This window comes from Schistocerca piceifrons, chromosome 6 (assembly GCF_021461385.2).
Source record: "Schistocerca piceifrons isolate TAMUIC-IGC-003096 chromosome 6, iqSchPice1.1, whole genome shotgun sequence".
Taxonomy (NCBI): domain Eukaryota; kingdom Metazoa; phylum Arthropoda; class Insecta; order Orthoptera; family Acrididae; genus Schistocerca; species Schistocerca piceifrons.
In genome coordinates, this window is record NC_060143.1 from 200,215,125 (window position 1) to 200,237,092 (window position 21,968).

At 42.2% G+C, this 21,968-nt stretch overlaps 1 protein-coding gene across 2 annotated transcripts in view; it reads right to left on the reverse strand.

Moving 5' to 3' along the window:
• LOC124802826 overlaps positions 1-21,968 on the reverse strand; it is a 361,534-nt gene that overhangs the window by 32,865 nt on the left and 306,701 nt on the right. For both annotated transcript variants that reach the window (XM_047263832.1, XM_047263831.1), the window contains exon 4: positions 2,697-2,830. In XM_047263832.1, coding sequence (XP_047119788.1) covers positions 2,697-2,830 — 134 coding nt within the window. The remainder of the gene's footprint in view (positions 1-2,696; positions 2,831-21,968) is intronic.

Below are 21,968 nucleotides of genomic sequence, written 5' to 3' on the forward strand. Positions count from 1 at the left end.
AAAAAGGTGCTTCCGAAAGTCCTGCCTGCTTACGCTACTAAAAACCAATTGACGAGTACTTGAGGATACAACAGCCAGAAGTTAAAAAAATGGGACTATGATATTTTTTACAAATAAATATATGTGTATGTGGTAAATTCAGTAATGTAACTGTTCTGTAGAAGAAATATTTCAAAGTAAAAATACATAGAATATGGGAATTTTGTTATTGATGTCGTGGCAGCCGTTTGAATGACGTGTCGCACAGAGGTTTACTCTATTCTCCATCGACAGTGACGTGAAAGTCGGATATCGCTTGCCTCGGTGGCGTTACTTTCCATGGAGGGAGGCTTGAACTATACAGTATGTGTCAGAATTACATCGATAGACTCTCTGGGAATGTGGAAGGTGACTTGAGGGAGAAAAAGTGCACAGGAACCCTTGGCCGGAAACATCGTCTACCGGTGCTACAGACCGTCGAAGCTATAGGAGCCGGCGCCTGCCTGCTGGGCATATTGGAGTAGCAGCGATCCGATAAATTAATGTAAACAAATGAAGAAAGCAATGTCGATCGCAAGGGAACATATAGTTTTTAACGTTTGTTTTTTACTTTGTACAAGGTATTTCATTTCGTGTACGAACAGAATAAATCGAACTGTACATTTCTTGGGTCCTGTTGTCTCTTGCCTGCCACAATACCCCCGTTCGTTGTGTTCATGGTTCCTATCCTTTAACTTCAGTAAGTCCGCCGATGTCGCAGAGTGTTTGCCGTTATTCACACTATGCGACAGCGGCCGCGATGGCTGCTGCGTAGGCCGGATTTCGCCACTGTAATTTCGACGCTGTCGCTCTCTGTCTCTTGCATTCTGTACACCATACCACAGAACATGGGAGACTGTATAGCGGATTCCGGGAGACGATACACTGTGGACAGAAGTCCGTGTCCGACACCGTCAGCGACCACGGCAACAGAGCATCGCATTCATCAGAGAAATGGCCTGTGTACGCAGCAGCTAACTCCGTCTGCTCCACTGGCGATCCTGGCACTCGATCGTGATCACCAAATATCAAAAACCACACGTCTCGACTTACCTGCGGTCTGTTCGTGAATAACGCCTCGCCTGGTGCTGGAGGGGAGGCATACAGGGAGGCGGCGGCGCTTCTAATTTCGATGTTTTGTAGCATGATGAAGTTTCCAGACACAGATTTTGTGCCTCAAGACACCTTCTACATCCCCTTGAAGTTCGTCTATGTGATTTGAAACAACCTGTTTATAATTATACAGTATGACTCAGCTGCCCCTACCTATCGGTTTTATGCAACCTGCACTGCCTTCAAATACCACTACCAAGATTTTCATATTATTTCCCTCACTACTTTCAAACTGTTAATCCTACAGAAAAAATTAGCAGGAACTTTTTGTAGGACATTTAATGTAGTTGAGTTTTGTGTTGGCATATGTTCTCGCTAGATGTCGTAGTTTAATAATTAATGGAGAAAAACTTACAAACGTGATCTTCAAACACACTTCCACCCCCAAACTCATCCTTCACCAGTCAGGATTTCTAGAATATTGTTTGTGGCACTCGCTCCTACCACTGTACGAAAAAGTCCGACTACACGAACTATTCCCAATATTTGGTCATTTCTGTTCTCTATTGATTAGGCTATCACACCAGCAGCATAGTCAACCATTCATTAACATTTAATGTAGGTTTTTTATTTTAGATTTTCTCACTTGTTCTACACCCATAAGAATCATCTCATTTTTGAATCTATGGGACGAAAACTGGATCAAGCCTAATATAATCTTAAACGTACCTGTGAGCATAATGGCCGGCCGGAGTGGCCGTGCGGTTCTAGGCGCTGCAGTCTGGAGCCGAGCGACCGCTACGGTCGCAGGTTCGAATCCTGCCTCGGGCATGGATGTGTGTGATGTCCTTAGGTTAGTTAGGTTTAATTAGTTCTAAGTTCTAGGCGAGTGATGACCTCAGAAGTTAAGTCGCATAGTGCTCAGAGCCATTTGAACCATTTTTGTGAGCATAATGAAAGAAAACGACTTCTGTAAACATTACACAATAACTAATTATGTTGACATTCAGCTCCGAACTTAACCTTTACAAAGCACAGTAGTTTTGTAGTTGAAAGACCTGACAAATACAACGATGTAATTGTTTGTTTTATACTGTTAAAATTCATAAAATTGTTATGGCAGTTTTACAGTCTGTAAGTGCTTGTCTATGGCTGTGACGTAATAACGCCAGTCAATGACGACCAAAACAGGTCGAATGAGGGAAGTAATTCGTGCAGTAGCAAATTACATACTAAAAATGTTGACTGGTGAGGGATGGGTTTGGGGATGGAGATGTGTTTGAAGGTCACTTTAGTACGTTTCTCTTCACTAACTTGAAAATCGTGGCCTCCAGCGAAATGTGTCCTAGTAAAAGATTTAACTGCATTGAATTTCCTGCAATAAGGCCCTCATAATTTTTTTCTGTATGGCTAATAATCTGCACATAGTGGGCGAGAGAATATGAAAACCTTGCGTGGGGATTTTGAGGGCGACGCGGTTTGCATAAAACCCATTCGTAGGGGCAGCTGAATCACGCTGTGTATTCAGTGCGTATAGTGGATGTACAGTTTATCGATAATCTGTCTCGTTACTCTTCAGATATTACCGTGTGAGACAGTGCGCACAGTGCGGGAACTGCACTCACCTGGGCGTCGTTGACTATGAAGGTAAGTGAAGCCGGCGGCCTGCTGGCGCCTGCGGTGCAGTTGACGTTGAGGAGGTCCCCGGGCCGGTAGCGAGTGCGCAGACCGCTCAGGTGGGGCCGCTGCCGCGGAGCGTCTGCAATACAGCCACGAGTGTAAACACACACACACACACACACACACACACACACACACACATAAGTATACTGCACACGTTCACTCGCGCACACAGGTGACTGGGAACAATCTATATTGCTTACTGCACAAATACCATTGCAACTGTTGTGATTCGACTCGTGGTAACGCTAAAGATGTGACAAATTTGTGTCTCTTTCGATTTCATTATAACTTTAATATTGCAAGTATAATGTAAATCTAAAAATATAGTGTAAGCTACTTCTCTTCAAATGAGTTTTGTATGTTTGAATGCTTACATAACTGATCTGGGTGCAGGCCATGTTGTTTCTGCAGCTGCTCTCTAACAAAGCAGCCCACTAGTCATAGCCCAATAGTGAAAAAAGACATGATCGTCATTATTATACGTACATGTAAGACTTCCACAGCTTAGTTAATTGCATTGAGTATAAATTAACAAAGGCTTGTATTTCAAAAATTATGAACAACAAAAGAAATCCACCTGTCTGCAAACTATATGATACACTCGAAGAATTTAACAGTTTCAAAACTTTCTCCATTTCCTAACAGGCTTGATACAGCAATCAATATATGTGACATGAAGAAGGAAGACAGCTTGTTTCTTCTTAACAGCTTCAATTCCAAAACAAGGCAGGTGCTGACAGCTGTGAATATTAACAAAATATCAGCTTAAAAAACATAGTTGCAGAGTAATGACACTAATTATTTACAAAAGAATGGAAAAAACCGGTAGAAGCCGACATTCGAGAAGATGAATTTAAGTTTCGGAGAAATGTAGGAATACTGTCCCAACGACTTATATTAGAAGATACGTCAGAGAAATCTAAGTTTATAGCATTTGCATATGTGGAAAAAGCTTATGAAATTGTTTGCCAGCATACACTTGTTGAAATTCTTGACGTATCAGAATGAAATACAGGGACCGGAAGGGTATTTACGACTCGTACAAAAACCAGACGGCAGTTATAAAAGTTGAAGGTCAAGAAAGGGAAGCAGTGATGGAGAAGGGAGTGAGATGGAATTCTAACCTATTCCTGAAGTTATTCAGTATCTAAATTGTGCAATCTGCGGAGAAAAACCAAAGAAAAATTTTGAAAAGAAATTGAAGTACACGGAGAAGAAATTAAAACTTTGTAGTTTGCCGATGATATTGTACGAGTAATTCTATCAGAGAGGGCTAAAGAGCCGGAAGAGTAATTGAACCGAATGGGTGATGTTTTGAAAATGGCTTATAAGACGAACATCAATAAATGTAAAACAACGGTAATGGACTGTAATCGAATAAAATCGGGCGATGCTGAGGGAATCAGATTAGGAAATGAGACTCTACAAGTGGTTAGATGTGTTTTACTAACTGGACAGTAAAACAAGGCCGTAGTAAAGAGAATATAGGGTAATGTCGAATAAGCACTGTCTATGTAAGCACTAGAAAATAAAATTGTTTGCTAAAATAATCACCGTTCTGTGAGGAACAAACCACGGCACGGCAAACAGCGGAACCAAGAGGAGACTGTCATTTGTGATATTTTTTGACTTGTGTTACGCACTAGTTAAGAGTACGTTGTAAGATAACGGAAAAGACTATGAGCGTGCTCTTAACTTCTTACCCTGCCCCCCCCCCCCCCCTTCCTCCTCTCTCCATCTTTATTTCTAATGGTTACTAATCGACGGAGACCCATTACGCAGATAGATGTGAGTGCTTTGTTTCTAGCTGCATATTCTAGAGTAGCCACAATCCAAACAATTGAGAAATCCTTCAACGGGAATATTCCCGTTGAATCCAGATATGTTAACGGCAGAATACGTTGCTCATCATAAATCACTAAGCCGAATTTCCAACAACTGAAGAAGGCAGAGGAGTTCAACAGGAGCCCACGGACAAATGCTGCTCCTCAGTGACAGATGATTTGTCTGTGCAGTCACCAGGAAAAAAAAAAAAAAAAAACGTAGAACGTAACACAAATGAAGTTCAGAGTGCTGTTGTACGAGTAGATGTAGGCCTATCCAGTATTTATCCATTATCAAAATACGACCGACCCACAAAAAAGAAGAAAATAGCAAAAAAATCCGAGATTTTGTTTGAGTCTATCCACAAAAATGCACTGTTCGAAAAACAAGTGAAACTAGACAAAACCAAGAATACAAAAAATACCAGTAACGAACAACGTAGAATCTCTAGGGCTAATCTGAACTTAACCATGCCATCATCTTCAGAAACAACCAGATCCGAATCCTAGGAGGGATCTGTTGCTTCGAACTTCGCAGGGTGCGGTGAAGTCTACTAGGACTCTCTCGCGGAAGATTGAATCAGGTGTACTAGTTGTTCCGAATGGTGGCACGAAGAATGCACAGTTTATGAAGGACATGGTGAATTTTTTTTGTGACTTACGTTAGTGCGTACTCTTTGACTACATGTCACGTACTCTTACCAGACGATGTGGCTAAGAGTAGTATCTTACATATTTTGATATTTTAGGTTTGTGTTAAAAATTAGGCAGCTTTAACTGATATATGTTGTTCCTACATAAACCATCAATAATTTGTGGTAAGAAAAGTTTGTTTTAACCTCCTCATCCAATAATAAGTGTGCACTCTTTGCCGACATTCCCCTAAAATTCAAACTGGTTATACCTCGAAAAGCATTTCTGAATAAGAGGAATTTGTTAACATGTAATACACATTGAAGTATTACAAATTCTTTTCTGAAATGATTTAGCTAAAGTGTAGAATGGAACGAAAAGTGAACGATAAGCAGTTCAGACGAGAAGAATATAGAAGCTTTTAAAAATGTGATGCTGCAGAAGATTTGATGAGTAGATCAAGTAACTAATAGCGAGGTACTGAATCAAAATGTTTAAAAAGGAAATTTACGGCACAATGTGAGTAAATTTTGGGGTTAATTGGTAGAACACTCCCCGAAATGTGAAGGAATCGTCAGTTTGGTGATGAAGGGAAGTATGAGGAGTGGGGGCAGGTGGGGTAAGAATTGTTGTTGGAGATTAAAGAATGAATACAGCAAGAAGGTTTAAACGGATGTAGACTGCAGTAGATATTAGGGGATGAGGAAGCTTGCATAGGATAGAGTAGCTTGGAGATCTGTATCAAAGCATTTTTCGGACTGGAGACCCAAAAACAACAAGGAAAAAAGATTAAAACTGCTGAATGATTGAATAATGAAGCCCAAATACAACATTAAATTACTCCAGAAGTGACGGAAAAGTGCTCGAGTAAATAGTTTGTGTCCGACCCATTACTAAACAACGGCTTAGCTTGTTGACACATATTTGTGGCGATACAAAGCTCAGTACACATGAGTTTGCCCTGTGTCAGCTGATACACTGTCACACTGGGAACCCAAACAAATCTCTTCAAGGAAAGCCAAATTCTCCGTACTCTCGAAAACTATCACACATAATCTCTTCCGAGAGTCAAGTTTTGTTTACGAGTTTTCGGCTGTCGGACCGCACGGAAGGCTTTATAAACTGAAATCGACAGCCTGTTTAGGCCGGAGCGGCTGGATGTATAGGCGCCGTTGACCGACAGTGTAGACACGATATCCACTTGACGTGGCTCCATTGTGAACGCGCTGAACGAGGGAATACGCTGACAGCATCTATGCCAGTCCTCTCAGAGTACATATCAACGTCGCTATTTGGTTTGGATGGAAACAAAGAACAGTCTAAAAAAATTGAAGGAGCTGAAGAGCACATCTGCGTAACCAGTAAGAAATTTAGATGATTGCTACAAGCTTGAGGTATCAGATGTTGCAAAGTAGCTGAAAATAATATCTACGTTTACCAAATGAAACACTTTAAGGATAATTTGATCAATAAAATTCAGTTTGCCCTGGTGTACCCGCATCAATTAGTGGAAACGATATCGAAATCCCCTTGACCATTTAACCATTACAACACAGGAAAATCGCCGGTTAGTTAGGGTGCAAGGTGATTAGATTGTGAGATTGTGCCATTGCCGTTCTCTACATATACTAACAATATTGGAAGATTTTTATCGAGTTATATGGAGTCCAAGCCCATTTCGTTATTTTATTTCAATGTATTTTGTGACCCAATGTTGTTCCTGTCATCACAGTCACCAAGGCCGTTGGCAGAACAAGAGTGACTCCTTATAGCGAAAGTCTTCGTCCGGCATTGGTGAAGATTTTTATACAGATTTTTGCAATGCTGTGTTCGAACCTGGGACCCAGAACGTGTTGATTACTAGTCAAAGACACTATCTCTAGACCACATCGCCTCTGTTCTTAATGGAGAGTAATCTTTAGGCATAAAAGCAACTGCGGCGTGTTTTATAAGATGGTTCATTAATGTTTATAATACATATAAATTATGTAGTGAGTAACTTCGAGACCTCCATGAAGACTTTTCTGGATGATGCTGTTGTACGTAGAGAAGTCGCAATGACAGAAAACTGTAGGGGAATGCAGGAAGACGCTGCAGTCAGTGGACCCTCAACGTAAAAGCTAACGTGTCGCTCGTAAATATGCCATGACCAGTGAGATCTATGCCCGAAGCGCTACCGCTCACTTCACCCTTCCCTCCCCGACTGCCGATTTGTTCCTTGACACAAGATAGCATCCTTGTCTTTTGGGCCAATAAGAGCCCTCTGTTTTGTTGCCTTTTTGTTGTCGACCAATGGCCGTCTTCTTAAGTGGCTAATGTAATGCCACGTCACCAGAGACGCTATGCAGGATGCTCTATGTCCCCCCGTTTGTTTGCCGTTCGCCTCTCATAGTTCCATGGCAACACACTGCCCACCACTACATAATCTTCGGTACCACTCACTGAGTATCCCATATTAATTATAATTATTACAGTCCCATGCGTAGGGTGCCTCTAACACCGCAATACAAATGGCTGTCTGAAGTGGTGCTATGACCGGAAAGCATGGACCGCTGACGCATAGCATTGCACTGTGTTCTGCGGTTCTGCTCTACGCCAGGTGACCATCCGCAGCGAGTATGGCGCCAACCTGGGTAGAGTTCCTGCTCCTTATAATGTTTCGGAGACGCCCTACGTTCTTATCGTAGTGCCATGTTGTCGTAGCCATCGTGGATGACTTCGGGTCACGGCTAGTAGTGACTGAGAGAACTCTTGATGGCACATCAGAACGTCACGGACATCCCGTGTTTTCAAGCGTTACCTCTCCTATGACTGTATCGTGGTGGAGAATTTTCAACAGGATGATGCTCGTCCACACACGGAACGTTTCTCTGTGAACTAAGTTCCGGCGTGGTGCTGAGGTATCCCCTGGTAAAACATCAACTCCATCCCAGTGACAGCATCGAGGGAACCAAAGAACAGATATAAGAGTTATGGGGCAACTCGCCTCAGTAGAGGACACAATGGCTTTTTGATCCTTCCCACCTTAATCAGTACATGCATCCAGGCCAAAGGGCGCGCATGTCATACCACTAAGTGGTCCCATACTCCCAAGTTCTTTGTAAATTCAATGCGACATTGTAAACCTTAGGTAACCCATGAGGTGTCATTTCGTTTCATCCTCCCCTTCTGAGTACTTCACTTTTATTTTCAGGAACTGCATCATCATTGGAAGTAACGTGACTGGTTCTAGGTGGATTAAAAATAACATATAATATTGTGCATTTATAACTTTAAATTTCGGGCATGCAGCAGCGCAAATAGTACTTCTTCTATTGATATTTCGGCCGCGTACGGTAGCTTCCAGCCATCCACAGTGCGAGTAGCAAGGATGACGACAAGGAGCCAAGCGGTGTCTTATATACTACACCGCGGCCGTACTGCGAATGCGGGTCACAGATGCTGGTCGGCGACAAGGAGGTACGCTTACAAACGCGCCACCTGTGGTGAAAGGTTAAGATATTCGATTCACTTATCGATGTATGTTCGGCGGTGTTAACACCTTGACGACTTCTACGCAAGTTAACTACAACAAGAGCTGGATTCTATATCTCATCTAAATTTAAATTAAATGATGGAACACGTGAGGCAATACTGACCCTACGACTTATCTTAGAAGAAAGATTAAGGAAAGGCAAACCTACGTTTCTAGCATTTGTAGACAGAGAAATTTTTTGACAATGTTGACTGGAATACTCTCTTTCAAATTCTAAAGTTGGCAGGGTAAAATACAGGGAGCGAAAAGCTATTTACAATTTGTACAGAAACCAGATGGCAGTTATAAGAGTCGAGGGACATGAAAGGGAAGCAGTGGTTGGGAAACGAGTGAGACAGGGTTGTAGCCTCTCCCCGATGCTATTCAATCTTTATATTGAGCAAGCAGTAAAGGAAACAAAAGAAAAGTTCGGAGTAGGTATTAAAATCCATGGAGAAGAAATAAAAACATTGAGGTTCGCCGATGACATTGTAATTCTGTCAGAGACAGCAAAGGACCTGGAAGAGCAGTTGAACGGAATGGTCAGTGTCTTGGAAGGAGAATATAAGACGAACATCAACAAAAGCAAAACAAGGATAATGGAATGTAGTCGAATTAAATAGGGTGACGCTGAGGGAATTAGATTAGGAAATGAGACACTTAAAGTGGTAAAGGAGATTTGGTATTTGGGGAGCAAAATAACTGATGATGGTCGAAGTAGAGAGGATATAAAATGTAGACTGGCAATGGCAAGGAAAGCGCTTCAGAACAAGAGAAAATTTTTTAAAATCGGGTATTGGTTTAAGTGTCAGGAAGTCGTTTCTGAAAGTATTTGTATGGATTGTAGCCATGTATGGAAGTGAAACATGGACGATAAATAGTTTAGATAAGAAGAGAATAGAAGCTTTCGAAATGTGGTGCTACAGAAGAATGCTGAAGATTAGATGGGTAGATCACATAACTAATGAGGAGGTGTTGAACAGGATTGCGGAGAAGAGGAGTTTGTGGCACAACTTGACTAGAAGAAGGGACCGGTTGGTAGGACATGTTCTGACGCATCAAGGGATCACAAATTTAGCGCTGGAGGGCAGCGTGGAGGGTAGAAATAATAGAGGGAGACCAAGAGATGATTACACTAAGCAGATTCAGAAGGATGTAGGCTGCAGTAAGTACTGGTAGATGAAGAAGCTTGCACAGGATTGAATAGCATGGAGATCTGCATCAAACCAGTCTCTGGACTGACGACCACAACAACAACAACATCTGTATTTATTGGTTCAAATGGCTCTGAGCACTATGGGACTTAACATCTGTGGTCATCAGTCCCCTAGAACTTAGAACTACTTAAACGTAACTAACCTAAGGACATCACACACATCCATGCCCGAGGCAGGATTCGAACCTGCGACCGTAGCAGTCGCGCGGTTCCGGACTGAGCGCCTAGAACCGCTAGACCACCGCGGCCGTCTCTGTGTTAATTGGTTTCCTCCCTTTTATGGACGTTTTCGTTCGTCGTAAAGTTGATGGCACATTAGAATATGCCTTACATAGTCATCCAAAGCAAACTAAACTTCATTTACTTACCAGTAGCTGACATCACCCTTCAAAATCCGTAGGTGTCCCTAAGTCCTTAGTGCATAGAGCACTCTGTATATCGGATAATGATAATTTGCAAGAGGAGCTCACACACGCCAAAATAGTTTTTAAAGCGTGCGGGTATTCCCAGCAACAAATTCGCAGAGCATTCAAGGTGGATCCTAGAATGCAGGTACGTAATCTGGAAGAAGAAAGTAATAACCTTCTGAACAAGAGTGTTTTTGCCTTCTGTGGGTGCTCTTTCCTCGAAGATAAGCAGCATTCTCGAGAAACTCCGTATTAAGGTGATCTTCCGGCGTCTTACGAAGATTGCAGCCTTGCTCGGTTCTGTGAAGTACGCTATTGCTTTGTAATGAGGGTGAGTGTATCAGGTTTCTTGCCGAAATTGTTATGTCATATATCGGTCAGGCAACGCATACCGTTCATGAGCCGTGCGTGTAACACCGAAGATGTTCAATCTTACTATAGACAGAGTACTCAGCTGTGGCAGAACATTGTATAGATAATGGGTGATTTGATGAACTACAATGACGTGAACGTTTTAACAATCACCTCCTCGTTTTGGGTTTATATTCTCATGGAAGCCATAGAAATTAGATTAATCAGTAACTTAATAACCATAGATAATGGTTACGGAAGTCTCAAGGTGTAGCAGCCGTCGAACTTATATCGATAAGTGAGTCAAGTATCTTAACGCTCTCATCACAGGTGGGGCGTGTGTAAGTGTACCTCTTTGCCCCCGTTCAGCATCTGCGACCCGCATGCGCAGTAGAGCTTATAACGCCGCACTTGGCTCCTTGTCGGAAACTTACATGGGGGGACCACATAGAATACGTTGCCAACAGAGCGCATGCCAGGGTCAATCTACTCTACCTTATGCTCAACAGGAAAATCACACTCAATAGGAGGTTATCGATGTCATTTACAGCTCCCATCTGGGAATATGCAGCTCCGACACGCTTGCGCCACTTGCAGATTACAGACCAAAGTGCTACGCATCATTAGCAACGCTCCACGCTACACTCACAATGAATACCGCCTAGTAACCCTCAAGGAAATATTTCACAAACTCGCCACAGCACTGTATAGGAACTCGAGCAATAATTTCATCCTTAGTCTGGGGAGCTATGATTACAATCAAGGAGGTAAGTATAAACGACCAAAGACACTTCTAGCTGGAGCATAACCACGTACGGCGAGCTAACACATACTCGCAAGCGACAACATCGGCAAGCCCCTACACATTAGCAATACTGACTGGATGTGGCAGTATAGATCTGAATGTCAGGAAGTCCTTTCTGAAAGAATTTGTATGGAGTTTAGCCATGTATGAAAGTGAAACATTGATGATAAACAGTTTAGACAAGAAGAGAATAGAACATTTTGAAATGTGGTGCTATAGAAGAACGCTGAAGATTAGATGGGTAGATCAAGTAACAGAACTGGGGAGAAGAGAAATTTGTGGTACAACCTGACTAAAAGAAGGGATCGCTTGGTAGGACACATTCTGAGGCATCAGGAGCTAACCAACGTAGTACTGGATGGAAGCGTGGAGGGTAAAAATCGTAGAGGGAGACCAAGAGATGAATACAGTATGCAGGTTCAGAGGGATGTAGGTTGCAGTAGTTACTCGGAGATCAAGAGGCTTCCATACGATTGAGTAGCGTGGATAGCTGCATCAAACCAGTCTTTGGACTGAAGACAACAACAACAACAACAACAACAACAACAACAGGGCAGCTGTTATCACGACCGACCAACAGGGAATAGCAGGGAATCCGTTAAGCTCGCACTCTTAACGCACAAACAAACCACCAACGGTATCCTGCACTGTGAATCCGGTAGATGACCTATCAGACTCTAACTGATGATGAACCCAAATGTTACAGGTATGCTGGTGCTGGTCGAGAAGTCAACGCCGGCACCCAGGTGCAGCCGCCGAGTGACACCGCCTCACAAAGTCAAAGGTATCCACCTGCTTGATATCTACCACTGACAAAGCCTACCCTTGCATGATCTGTCGCAGATAGCCAGCAATCCGCTACTGCTCTTAATACCCGACTCGACTATTGCCGAGGTTTTTTCCCCTTGGCTCAGGCCTTGGCACGTTTTTTTCCCTCTACACATCAAACCGCTACCCTTCGCTCTACTTTAGACCCAATCTGTCGCCAGATGAACGTGTATTAAGGGTTAATCATAACCAGAAGTACCCACATCTTGCAACACCTCACTTAGTGAAAACTAACCAATATGCAGAATGGCAGTAAACCTTTCGTGCTGGCCATCATGTCTGTGTGGGCGTGGAGGGGCTTTACCCCCCCCCCCCCCCCATGTTTTTTTTAAAAAAAGAAAAAGTTCTTGTCGTGAAAAATCAGCCAGTCAGTTGCAAAACAAAGTTTAGTAGCCCTTGACATAAGTTTCTCTATTTCTAAGAATATCTTCTTCAGGAGGAGTGCGCGTTGTTACATCACATGATGGTACATTAGATTAACTGAATCTACCATCATGGGATGTAACGAGGCCTACTCCTTCTGAAGAATATATTTTTAGGAATATCGAGAACTAGGTCAAGAGCTATTAAACCTTTGTTTTGCAACTGGTTTGCTGATTTCTTCAACCTCTTTTGTTTTATACAGTTGCTGATTCGCAGCCATGTTTAAGATCTTGGAAGAAGTAATATTTCCGCCGCTACTTACCCGAAGTTTAATGGATTAACATACGAGGTGCGACAATAAAGTAATGAGACTGATTTTCTTTAAAAGATGTGGCAACCCTGCAGGCTTCCGTAGGCACAATATTTTTGACCTTGATCTATAAGCTGCTTCTAGTTCAAGCGGCACATCGATGCAACTGCTCAGTCGTGAGTTGTGTTGTAATAAGTTAACACGTGTTTGGTTCAAATGGTTTAAATGGCTCTGAGCACTATGGGACTTAACGACTATGGTCATCAGTCCCCTAGAACTTAGAACTACTTAAACCTAACTAACCTAAGGACATCACACACATCCATGCCCGAGGCAGGATTCGAACCTGCGACTGTAGCGGTCACGCGGTTCCAGACTGAAGCGCCTAGAACCGCACGGCCACACCGGCCGGCTTAATAATTGGATTCTGCATCACGATAATGCGCCATCCCATACTGCTCTGTGAGTACAGCAATTTTGAACCTAAAAACAAATTTCAGTACTACTACAGCCACCTTATTCACCAGATATCGCTCCGTGCGACTTTTTCCTATTTCCAAGAGTCAAAACGGCGGTCAAGGGATACCATTTCCAAAAACACAAGATGTTCAAGAAGCTGTGACGAGGATCTTGGAGGATATTACAGAAGATGAGTTCCATAAATGTTACCGTCAATGGCAGAAGCGCTGGAAAAAGGGTGTGCTATCAGAAGGGAACTACTTTGAAGGAGACAACACTAAACATGATTAAAGCGGTAAGCAACATTTTTTCACATCAGTCTAATTACTTTATTGTCGCACATCGTATAAATATTTTCCTAGGGGTGTAGCAATCACAAAGAGGCAAACAACGCATGAAAGTATTTTTTTTTTTTTTGTAAGAATCTGCTGCATATCAAGACGACAGCCCAGAAGAGGGGGTGATCTGTGCAGGAGAGTAAGGAGTGTGAGGTGGTGTCAGCAGAGCAGGGCAGGGCAGAGCAGAAAGCGCGCCTCTGCCTGTGGGCGGCTGAGTGACGGAGACCGCAGACCGCCGACCGCCGACCACTTAGCCGCCGGACCACAGCCCCTCCCGCTTGGCTTGATATGCCGCCGCGCATAACGGCGTTATCTGGCCCTCGCGCTGGCGATGTTGTCGCAAGCGAACCGCCCACAGTAACCACCGTGTAGGCGCAATGGTGGCCACGCTTCCTAATGCCGTGAAGCTTAGATCAGACTCATCTGTTACGAAGAGAATATTTCAATGTAGGTTGATTCCTACAAAGAAGAAGACAGCAACCAGCCACTATTAATGCTGCTATTTATTTAAGTAAATAGCGCTGTAACCGGTTTCGAACTGACAAGTTCATCATCAGACAGCTGTTCACAAGATTTACAAGATGTACTTTAAATAATTGTCAGTTTTCCATTATTATTCTTCCACTGTGGCGAAATGTTCTTGCTGTGTTGGCACCATCGAAAATTCCGCGCAATTTTGTTGTGAAGTTGCAGGATCGTATTTTTTAAATATCCCAAAATATATACAGCACTTATATGATTTGCACGACACTATATTGTGCAAAGCACCGCGCACAGACACCAAAACGTTTTTGGCACATGTGAAGTTGACACAAAGGTTGTCAGTTCGAAACCGGTTACGGCGCTATTTACTTAAATAAATTGCGGTAACATTAAGTGTACACAGCCACCGTCTTACCATGTCAGTTTCAGACAAAATAGTATGAGAATATTTCATATTGTGAGGGTTACAGATGGCACTGCAGGTCGCCGACATTGAGAAGGATATGGCTAGAGAGACAGAACTCACTTTCACCAGAGGAAAGTGGAGGTTCTTTTTTTCTTATCGCACGTCTTCCAATTCAAATCAGCGCGCGTGTGTGCTCCTGGATTTCGTCAAGACAATAGGGTAACTTTTATGTAGTGCCGCGCCAGGTGACGAAATGATTTAACTACTGCAATCACATTCGAGAGTAGCGTGATTCAAATTCCCGTCTCACTTTCAGGTTTTCCGTTGTCGCTCTAATTCTTGAAAAGTAAAAGCAAGGGTGCTTTCTGAGATACCTCGAGCTTGTGCACGGTCTCTGGCACGTTAAACCAGCGTCACTTCGGTTTACTGCCTCCTCGTAAATTCATTGTTACATCTCATTACAAAATGGAAGAGCAACGAAAATGATCTGCCCCCAAAACCGTAACTGCCACAGTTTCAGATCTTCACTGAACTTGCTGTATGAATAACAAATGCAGGTTCAAATGGCCCTGAGCACTAAGGGACTTTACTTTTAAGGTCATCAGTCCCCTAGAACTTAGAACTACTTAAACCTAACTAACCTAAGGACATCACACACATCCATGCCCGAGGCAGGATTCGAACCTGCGACCGTAGCGGTCGCGCGGCTCTAGACTGTAGCACCTAGAACCGCTCGGCCACCCCGGCAGGCACAAATACAGGTCTCTCGTCATGTGCTACAAATATAACGTAAGGGGGGGTGGGGGGGGAAGGAAGTCAAACGCGTCGACTTGGAGCAGGAGAAGCACCTCAGCACATTTTAATTTTCACTGTCTATACTTTTACAAATAAATTCATAAAACTTTATCAGCATGAGCAGGAAGGATTCAGGATATACACTCATGGCAATGGAAGTTCAAAAAATATAACAAAATAATTTTTTACATGTCAAATTTCATCATCTTTTTCACTTACTATTGGCTGCATTTGTTGCTATAGGTAAACTTTTCTTCATAAGTAAGAGAGAGTTTTCGCTGAATTTTGCACATCATACAAACCATACTTACAGGTGTATGAAACTCTAGAATTTATTAATTTGCGAAAAAATAATGAGCTGTTACATTTTTTTCTTCATGTTTAGAAAAAAACTCAAATTATATAGTTAATTATCTCAATTTTTACCACAGTTTTCAATAGATTTGGAGAATTCCAGAGTTTTGCAGTAAGTAGTTTGTGTTTAATAAGAGTACCAAGTCTGAAAGTAATGGGATATTTATTTTGGATGTTACATGTACCTAAGTACAGAAATATGTGTCTTGCGGAAAATGGCAGTTGAAGTTTCTGCTTGTATTTGGCATTCTTTTAGAACTGTCCAGCATTATAAGCAGGTTCCTTTTCATTTTCTAAATCAGTTTTCTTACTTTCCACATTCCTATGATTCTCTCTTCTTCATTTTGTCACCTCCAGAAATGATTCATCTGCTTTCACTATACGCTCTCTGTCTATAGCACACAAAGCTTTGATGCAGCTCACTCCGGGCTTAATTCCCATTTTCTCTAAAACGTATTTCCTGCTTTGCACACCATCATTGAAACATGAAACTGCATCATAAACACGAATAGCAAGTGCGTTTCTTCCCACATAAATGGTTTTTGGCAATCTTTCCCATACACATTGGTTAAAACTTTCATTTGTGTTTTGGGTACCACCATGAAGACATTTCTTCAAAAGTTTCCATTTCCAACGTCCGTGAATATAGGTTTGATGGCTTCCATTACAACAATTGGTAAAGATTCCTGTGATGATATTCTTCACCACCAGCAATTGACCTTTATCTAGCCACACGGTGATTCACCTCCTTTTGGGCACAGGTTGTGAGTAGGGTTATTGTCTATGGACATTTTGTGGAAGTGTAACGGCCAAACTACTTGCATCACATTTTTGAAGTCCCCTGTGTTCCTTCTTATTGCCAAATGAAAATCGTTTGTAAATTCACAACGCCACACTGCAAGTCTTTCTAAACAGAGAACAAACAATATCAGCGATCAAAGCAATTCACGACGATAGCAGCATAGAAAGTATCGATATCAATGGTCCTCTGTTTCACGTATGACAATCTCAGACGCAAATATAAAAATTCGAATCCTACAGAGCGAAATACGCTTACGTATGACGGAAGAACGCTGTGTAAAGGGGTGTGGTGCTGCATCTTGGCACTCTTAAGTCAAATAACGTGCCTTATTATCTCTCAAATATGTATGTTTCATACATCAAACTATTCAGGAAGATGTGCTCTACAAAATAGCCATAATTTTGAAAAATCGAATTTTTTAAATTTTTGACGTCCCACTACCATTAAGTAACTACTGAAATTTTCCTGGCGCATTTCTTCTTCTAATAATATTCTGGTGCTCAGAAGGATCCCGTCGACATTCTACCACGATATTTCGACCCAGAGGCGTCCAGCCATCATCAGGTGACATCTGCTGAAGAGCCCAGGTGCATTCACGGTATTTAGGCTGAATCTCGTGCATGTCAGATGTGCTGGCGTCTTTCGGCGCATGCGTCAAGTGATGACATACGTGGGACACCCGAGCTATGTGTCCTGCCTTCGGTGGTGGAAGGGAGAGATGCTCTACTAATTAACTTTCGAGTGACCCCGTCTATTCCGCTGTGGCTGGGCGATTTTAATTGCAGGATTCCAATTTTTATCGTTGAAATCCGTTGCCACGATTTATAAGATTATTTGCAAGATGTATTTCCACCGATTCTTTGATTGCTGAATCCCAAAAAGTGGAAACTGGAGCTAAATTTTTGTTAAAAAATGGATCTGAGCACTATGGGACTTAACGTCTGAGGTCATCAGTCCGCTAGAACTTAGAACTACTTAAACCTAACTAACCTAAGGACATCACACACATCCATGCCCGAGTCAGGATTCGAACACGCCACCGTAGCGGTCGCGCGGTTCCAGACTGAAGTGCCTAGAACCGCTCGACCACTGCGGCCGGCGAAATTTTTGTTCTGTTGTTTTTTAACGAGTGTGCTATGGAAATACAGTGTTCTGCTACAGCTGATTCTGAAGACTGCCGAAGACGGGTGTATGTTTCGTGTTCTGTGCAACGCTCCTGGACAGTTCGTGTCGACTGGCCTATGTATGCAGCACCGCACTCACAGGGTATTTTTCACTTGTGAGTCGTCTTTAACGGTCCAGCTAGGGCCAAACTCTTCGGTGGTAGATAGTGTGCAAATTTACGTACATATACATATAAATAGCAATAATAATAAAGGTCACATAAAAAAAGAGATTAATAGAAATCAATTATCTTCAATTAATGCCCCAAATTTCGGATTTTTATAGTTTCTTTCCTTTGAGACGGTTTTAACGTGAACTTACTTCTGATGTCCTTGGTTATATTCATCTTCTTCCGCCACGAATATTTATCTGCTGACGGTGTCTGTGACAGTTCTTAATCGGGATTCTTCTTCAGAATTCAGGCCGCTCGTGGACTTGACTTTGAGATGATGCGCGGAAGAAAAGAAAACTTCCGTGGTTTTGCACAAATAATAATTATATTCAAACAACACAAATGGCTACCACACACATCTTACAAAAATACGTCTTCTCCACTCGAGAACTAAAGACAGAGTCTCTAAAAAAAATTGAATGAAATTTGTCTTTATCGGCGCTTACAGCGGCCGCGCAAATGATTATTATCATTGGTTTTATATTTTTGTCTTAGCTTGTTGGGGCTTCTCCTTACGTACCAACACAATGGAACATAACCTTGATTATATCTTTCCTAAGCAACCTGCCTATTTATAAAATCAGTCTGAAAGCAAACATCCTGCAACAGTCGAACAATTATGGTCTGGGGAATATTTTCGTGACATTCCCTGGGTAATCTCGTCTTTGTGCAACGTACAATGGATCAACAAAATATGTGTCTATCTTTGGGACTCATGCCCACTCCTTCCATCCGTACATATAGTTTTTCATCGATATGATGGCCTCTACCAGCAGGACACTGCAATTTGTCATACAATTCACAGAGCTCCTGCGTGGTTCTAAGACCACCAGGATGAATTTACTGTACTCCACTGGCCACCAAACTCCCCGGATTGAAACCTCATCGAGAGTCTGTGGGGACTCAATCTAGCTGTTCGCGCCAATTGAGAAATCTAGCGCAGGTGGCCACAGCAGTGGGTTCAGCAGGGCTCCACGTCTTCGTCGGTGCCATTTGACTTCCTGTACGTCTACATCTACATCTACATCTACATCCATACTCCGAAAGCCACCTGACGGTGTATGGCGGAGGTTACCTTGAGTATCTCTATCGGTTCCCCCTTCTATTCCAGTCTCGTATTGTTCGTGGAAAGAAAGATTGTCGGTATGCCTCTGTGTGGGCTCTAATCTCTCTGATTTTATCCTCATGGTCTCTTCGCGAGATATACGTAGGAGGGAGCGATATACTGCCTGACTCCTCGGTGAAGGTGTGTTCCACGAAACTTCAACAAAAGCCCGTACCGAGCTACTGAGCGTCTCTCTTGCAGAGTATTCCACTGGAGTTTATGTATCATCTCCGTAACGCTTTCGCGGTTACTAAATGATCCTGTAACGAAGCGCGCTGCTCTCCGTTGGATCTTCTCTATCTCTTCTACCAACCCTATCTGGTACGGATCCCACACCGGTGAGCAGTATTCAAGCAGTGGGGTAACAAGTGTACTGTAAGCTACTTTCTTTGTTTTCGGACCGCATTTCCTTAGGATTCTTCCTATGAATCTCGGTCTGGCATCTGCTTTACCGACGATTAATTTTATATGGTCATTCCGTTTTAAATCACTGCTAATGCCTAATCCCAGATAATTTATAAAATTAACTGCTTCCAGTTGCTGATCTGCTATATTGTAGCTAAATGATAAAGGATCGTTCTTTCTATGTATTCGCAGCACATTATACTTGTCTACATTGAGATTCAATTGCCATTCCCTGCACCGTGCGTCAATTCGTTGCAGATTCTCCTGCATTTCAATACACTTTTCCATTGTTACAACCTCTCGATATACTACAGCATCGTCTGCAAAAAGCCTCAGTGAACTTCCGATGTTATCCACAAGGTCATTTATATGTATTGTGAATAGCAACGGTCCTACGACACTCCCCTGCGGCACATCTGAAATCACTCTTACTTCGGAAGACTTCTCTCCATTGAAAATGACATGCTGCGTTCTGTTATCTAGGAACTCTTCAATCCAATCACACAATTGGTCTGATAGTCTATATGCTCTTACTTTGTTCATTAAACGACTCTAGGGAACTGTATCAATCGCCTTGCGGAAGTCAAGAAACACGGCATCTACCTGAGAACCCGTGTCTATGGCCCTCTGAGTCTCGTGGACGAATAGCGCGAGCTGGATTTCACACGATCGTCTTTTCCGAGAGCCATGCTGATACCTATACAGTAGATTTCTAGTCTCCAGAAAAGTCATTATACTCGAAAATAATACGTGTTCCAAAATTCTACAACTGATCGACGTTAGAGCACCTGCCCTCGCTGCAAACGGTGGCTCTTCAGGCTCTTGACAGGCGGTCCATTAATATAACTGGACAGTGTATTAATGATATCTGGACCAGAGAGTAGCACCTGAGAAATGTGAAAATGCCAAGTTTAGTGGAATAACATGTGAAGTGTAATGTTTATACGTTATTATACTAGATACACTTAATGTACCTTAACAGTTTTCGTGAGTATAAATAGTTCTCTGATTTCTTGAGTATCCACTAAGTGTAATAGCACACGATAATTAGTCAATACAAAGCGAGTTAAATGAACTTATTTTTATCAAACTTTGGCGAGCGCAAAAATAAAGCAGAAACAGGTCATTTGATGGAAAAGAGTAGGGAAGTTAAGTAAAAACAATCGCGTATAAAAATATGCAAGAGAGAGGGCTGTTGTATGGACGTTCAACAATCTCAACCATGAACCCAAAAACAGACAGTAAGTTGAAATGATAACGAGTTGCCTCACTGCGGCAACCTTCACTACCTTCTAGCAGTTATTAGGTAACGAGTTGTAGTTGCTCATTCCGAAGAGAACCTAGGAGCTAGGGGCCGATTTTAGCAGGAGACCATATTTGCACTTCTTAGTGATGCTAAGGAATCGGTGTAGCATATTCTGTGCTTCTCCATCGTCATTCCTGCATCACACACGGGGAATTCTGGCCATGCAAGTACAACACATTTGAGGAGATCTTTCCTGTTTGTGTAATGGCGTGATATCTTCAGGCGCAGGCAAAAGAAGTTGTAATGCAATGGATAAAATTTCTTGCGTCGTACACTGTTGGATTTCTTCCTCAATCAGGACAGAAGCAAAGTACGTAAGGTAGGGTTAAACGTCCAAGCGACGATGACGTGATTATTGACGAATTTCAAGCTTGTATGAGACAAGCAAATACGAAATTGATATTCCACTGTGGTCTTTTCACCTGATGTGATTCTGTGAAATCATAGTATAAATCAATGTTTTGATATCTGGATGAGGATTTTATTTCCACTCCACTTAATGCGAGTTCAATGTCAGATGGAAGACATAACTGTTTATATGCGTCTACGTGAACTGCCTTCTTCTTTTTTAGCGATATGAAGCTTGTAGTAATCGGGTGAGCCATGATAGCCCATGGAACATTATATCTCAATGTGGATATCCATATCACCTAATAGAGGTAGTAAAAAGTCTTTACAGAACTACACGTATTGTGATAAACACAGGTAGGAATCGATTGGAAGGATTAATTATTGGCCAAGGCGTTAGACGAGGATGTGGACTATCAACTACCCTTTTTGATATCTACATTGACTTCTTCGCAAATTGAAATGTACAGTGCAGGAATTAAGATAACTAATGAGGAATACCTGAATGTACTTTTGTTTGCTGATGACATTGTTATTATACGGAACAATGAAGATGACCCCAAGGATCAGTATACCAACTGAACGAAATTCGCAGGAAGTATAACTTCAAAATTGCTAGTAACGAAGCAAAAATAATATCCAGTCAGATCAGAATTTGTTTTGGGTAATTCAGCTTCAGAACAAGTGTCTCAAAGCTCTTATTTATGCTGTACTATGAGTTTTGATTTGGACACTGATATTTAAAATAAAATATAGAATTCCCAGCTGTCTGTGATACCATTAGCAGAACATAGGCCCATAAAGTACACAAAGAAACTGTCATCAAA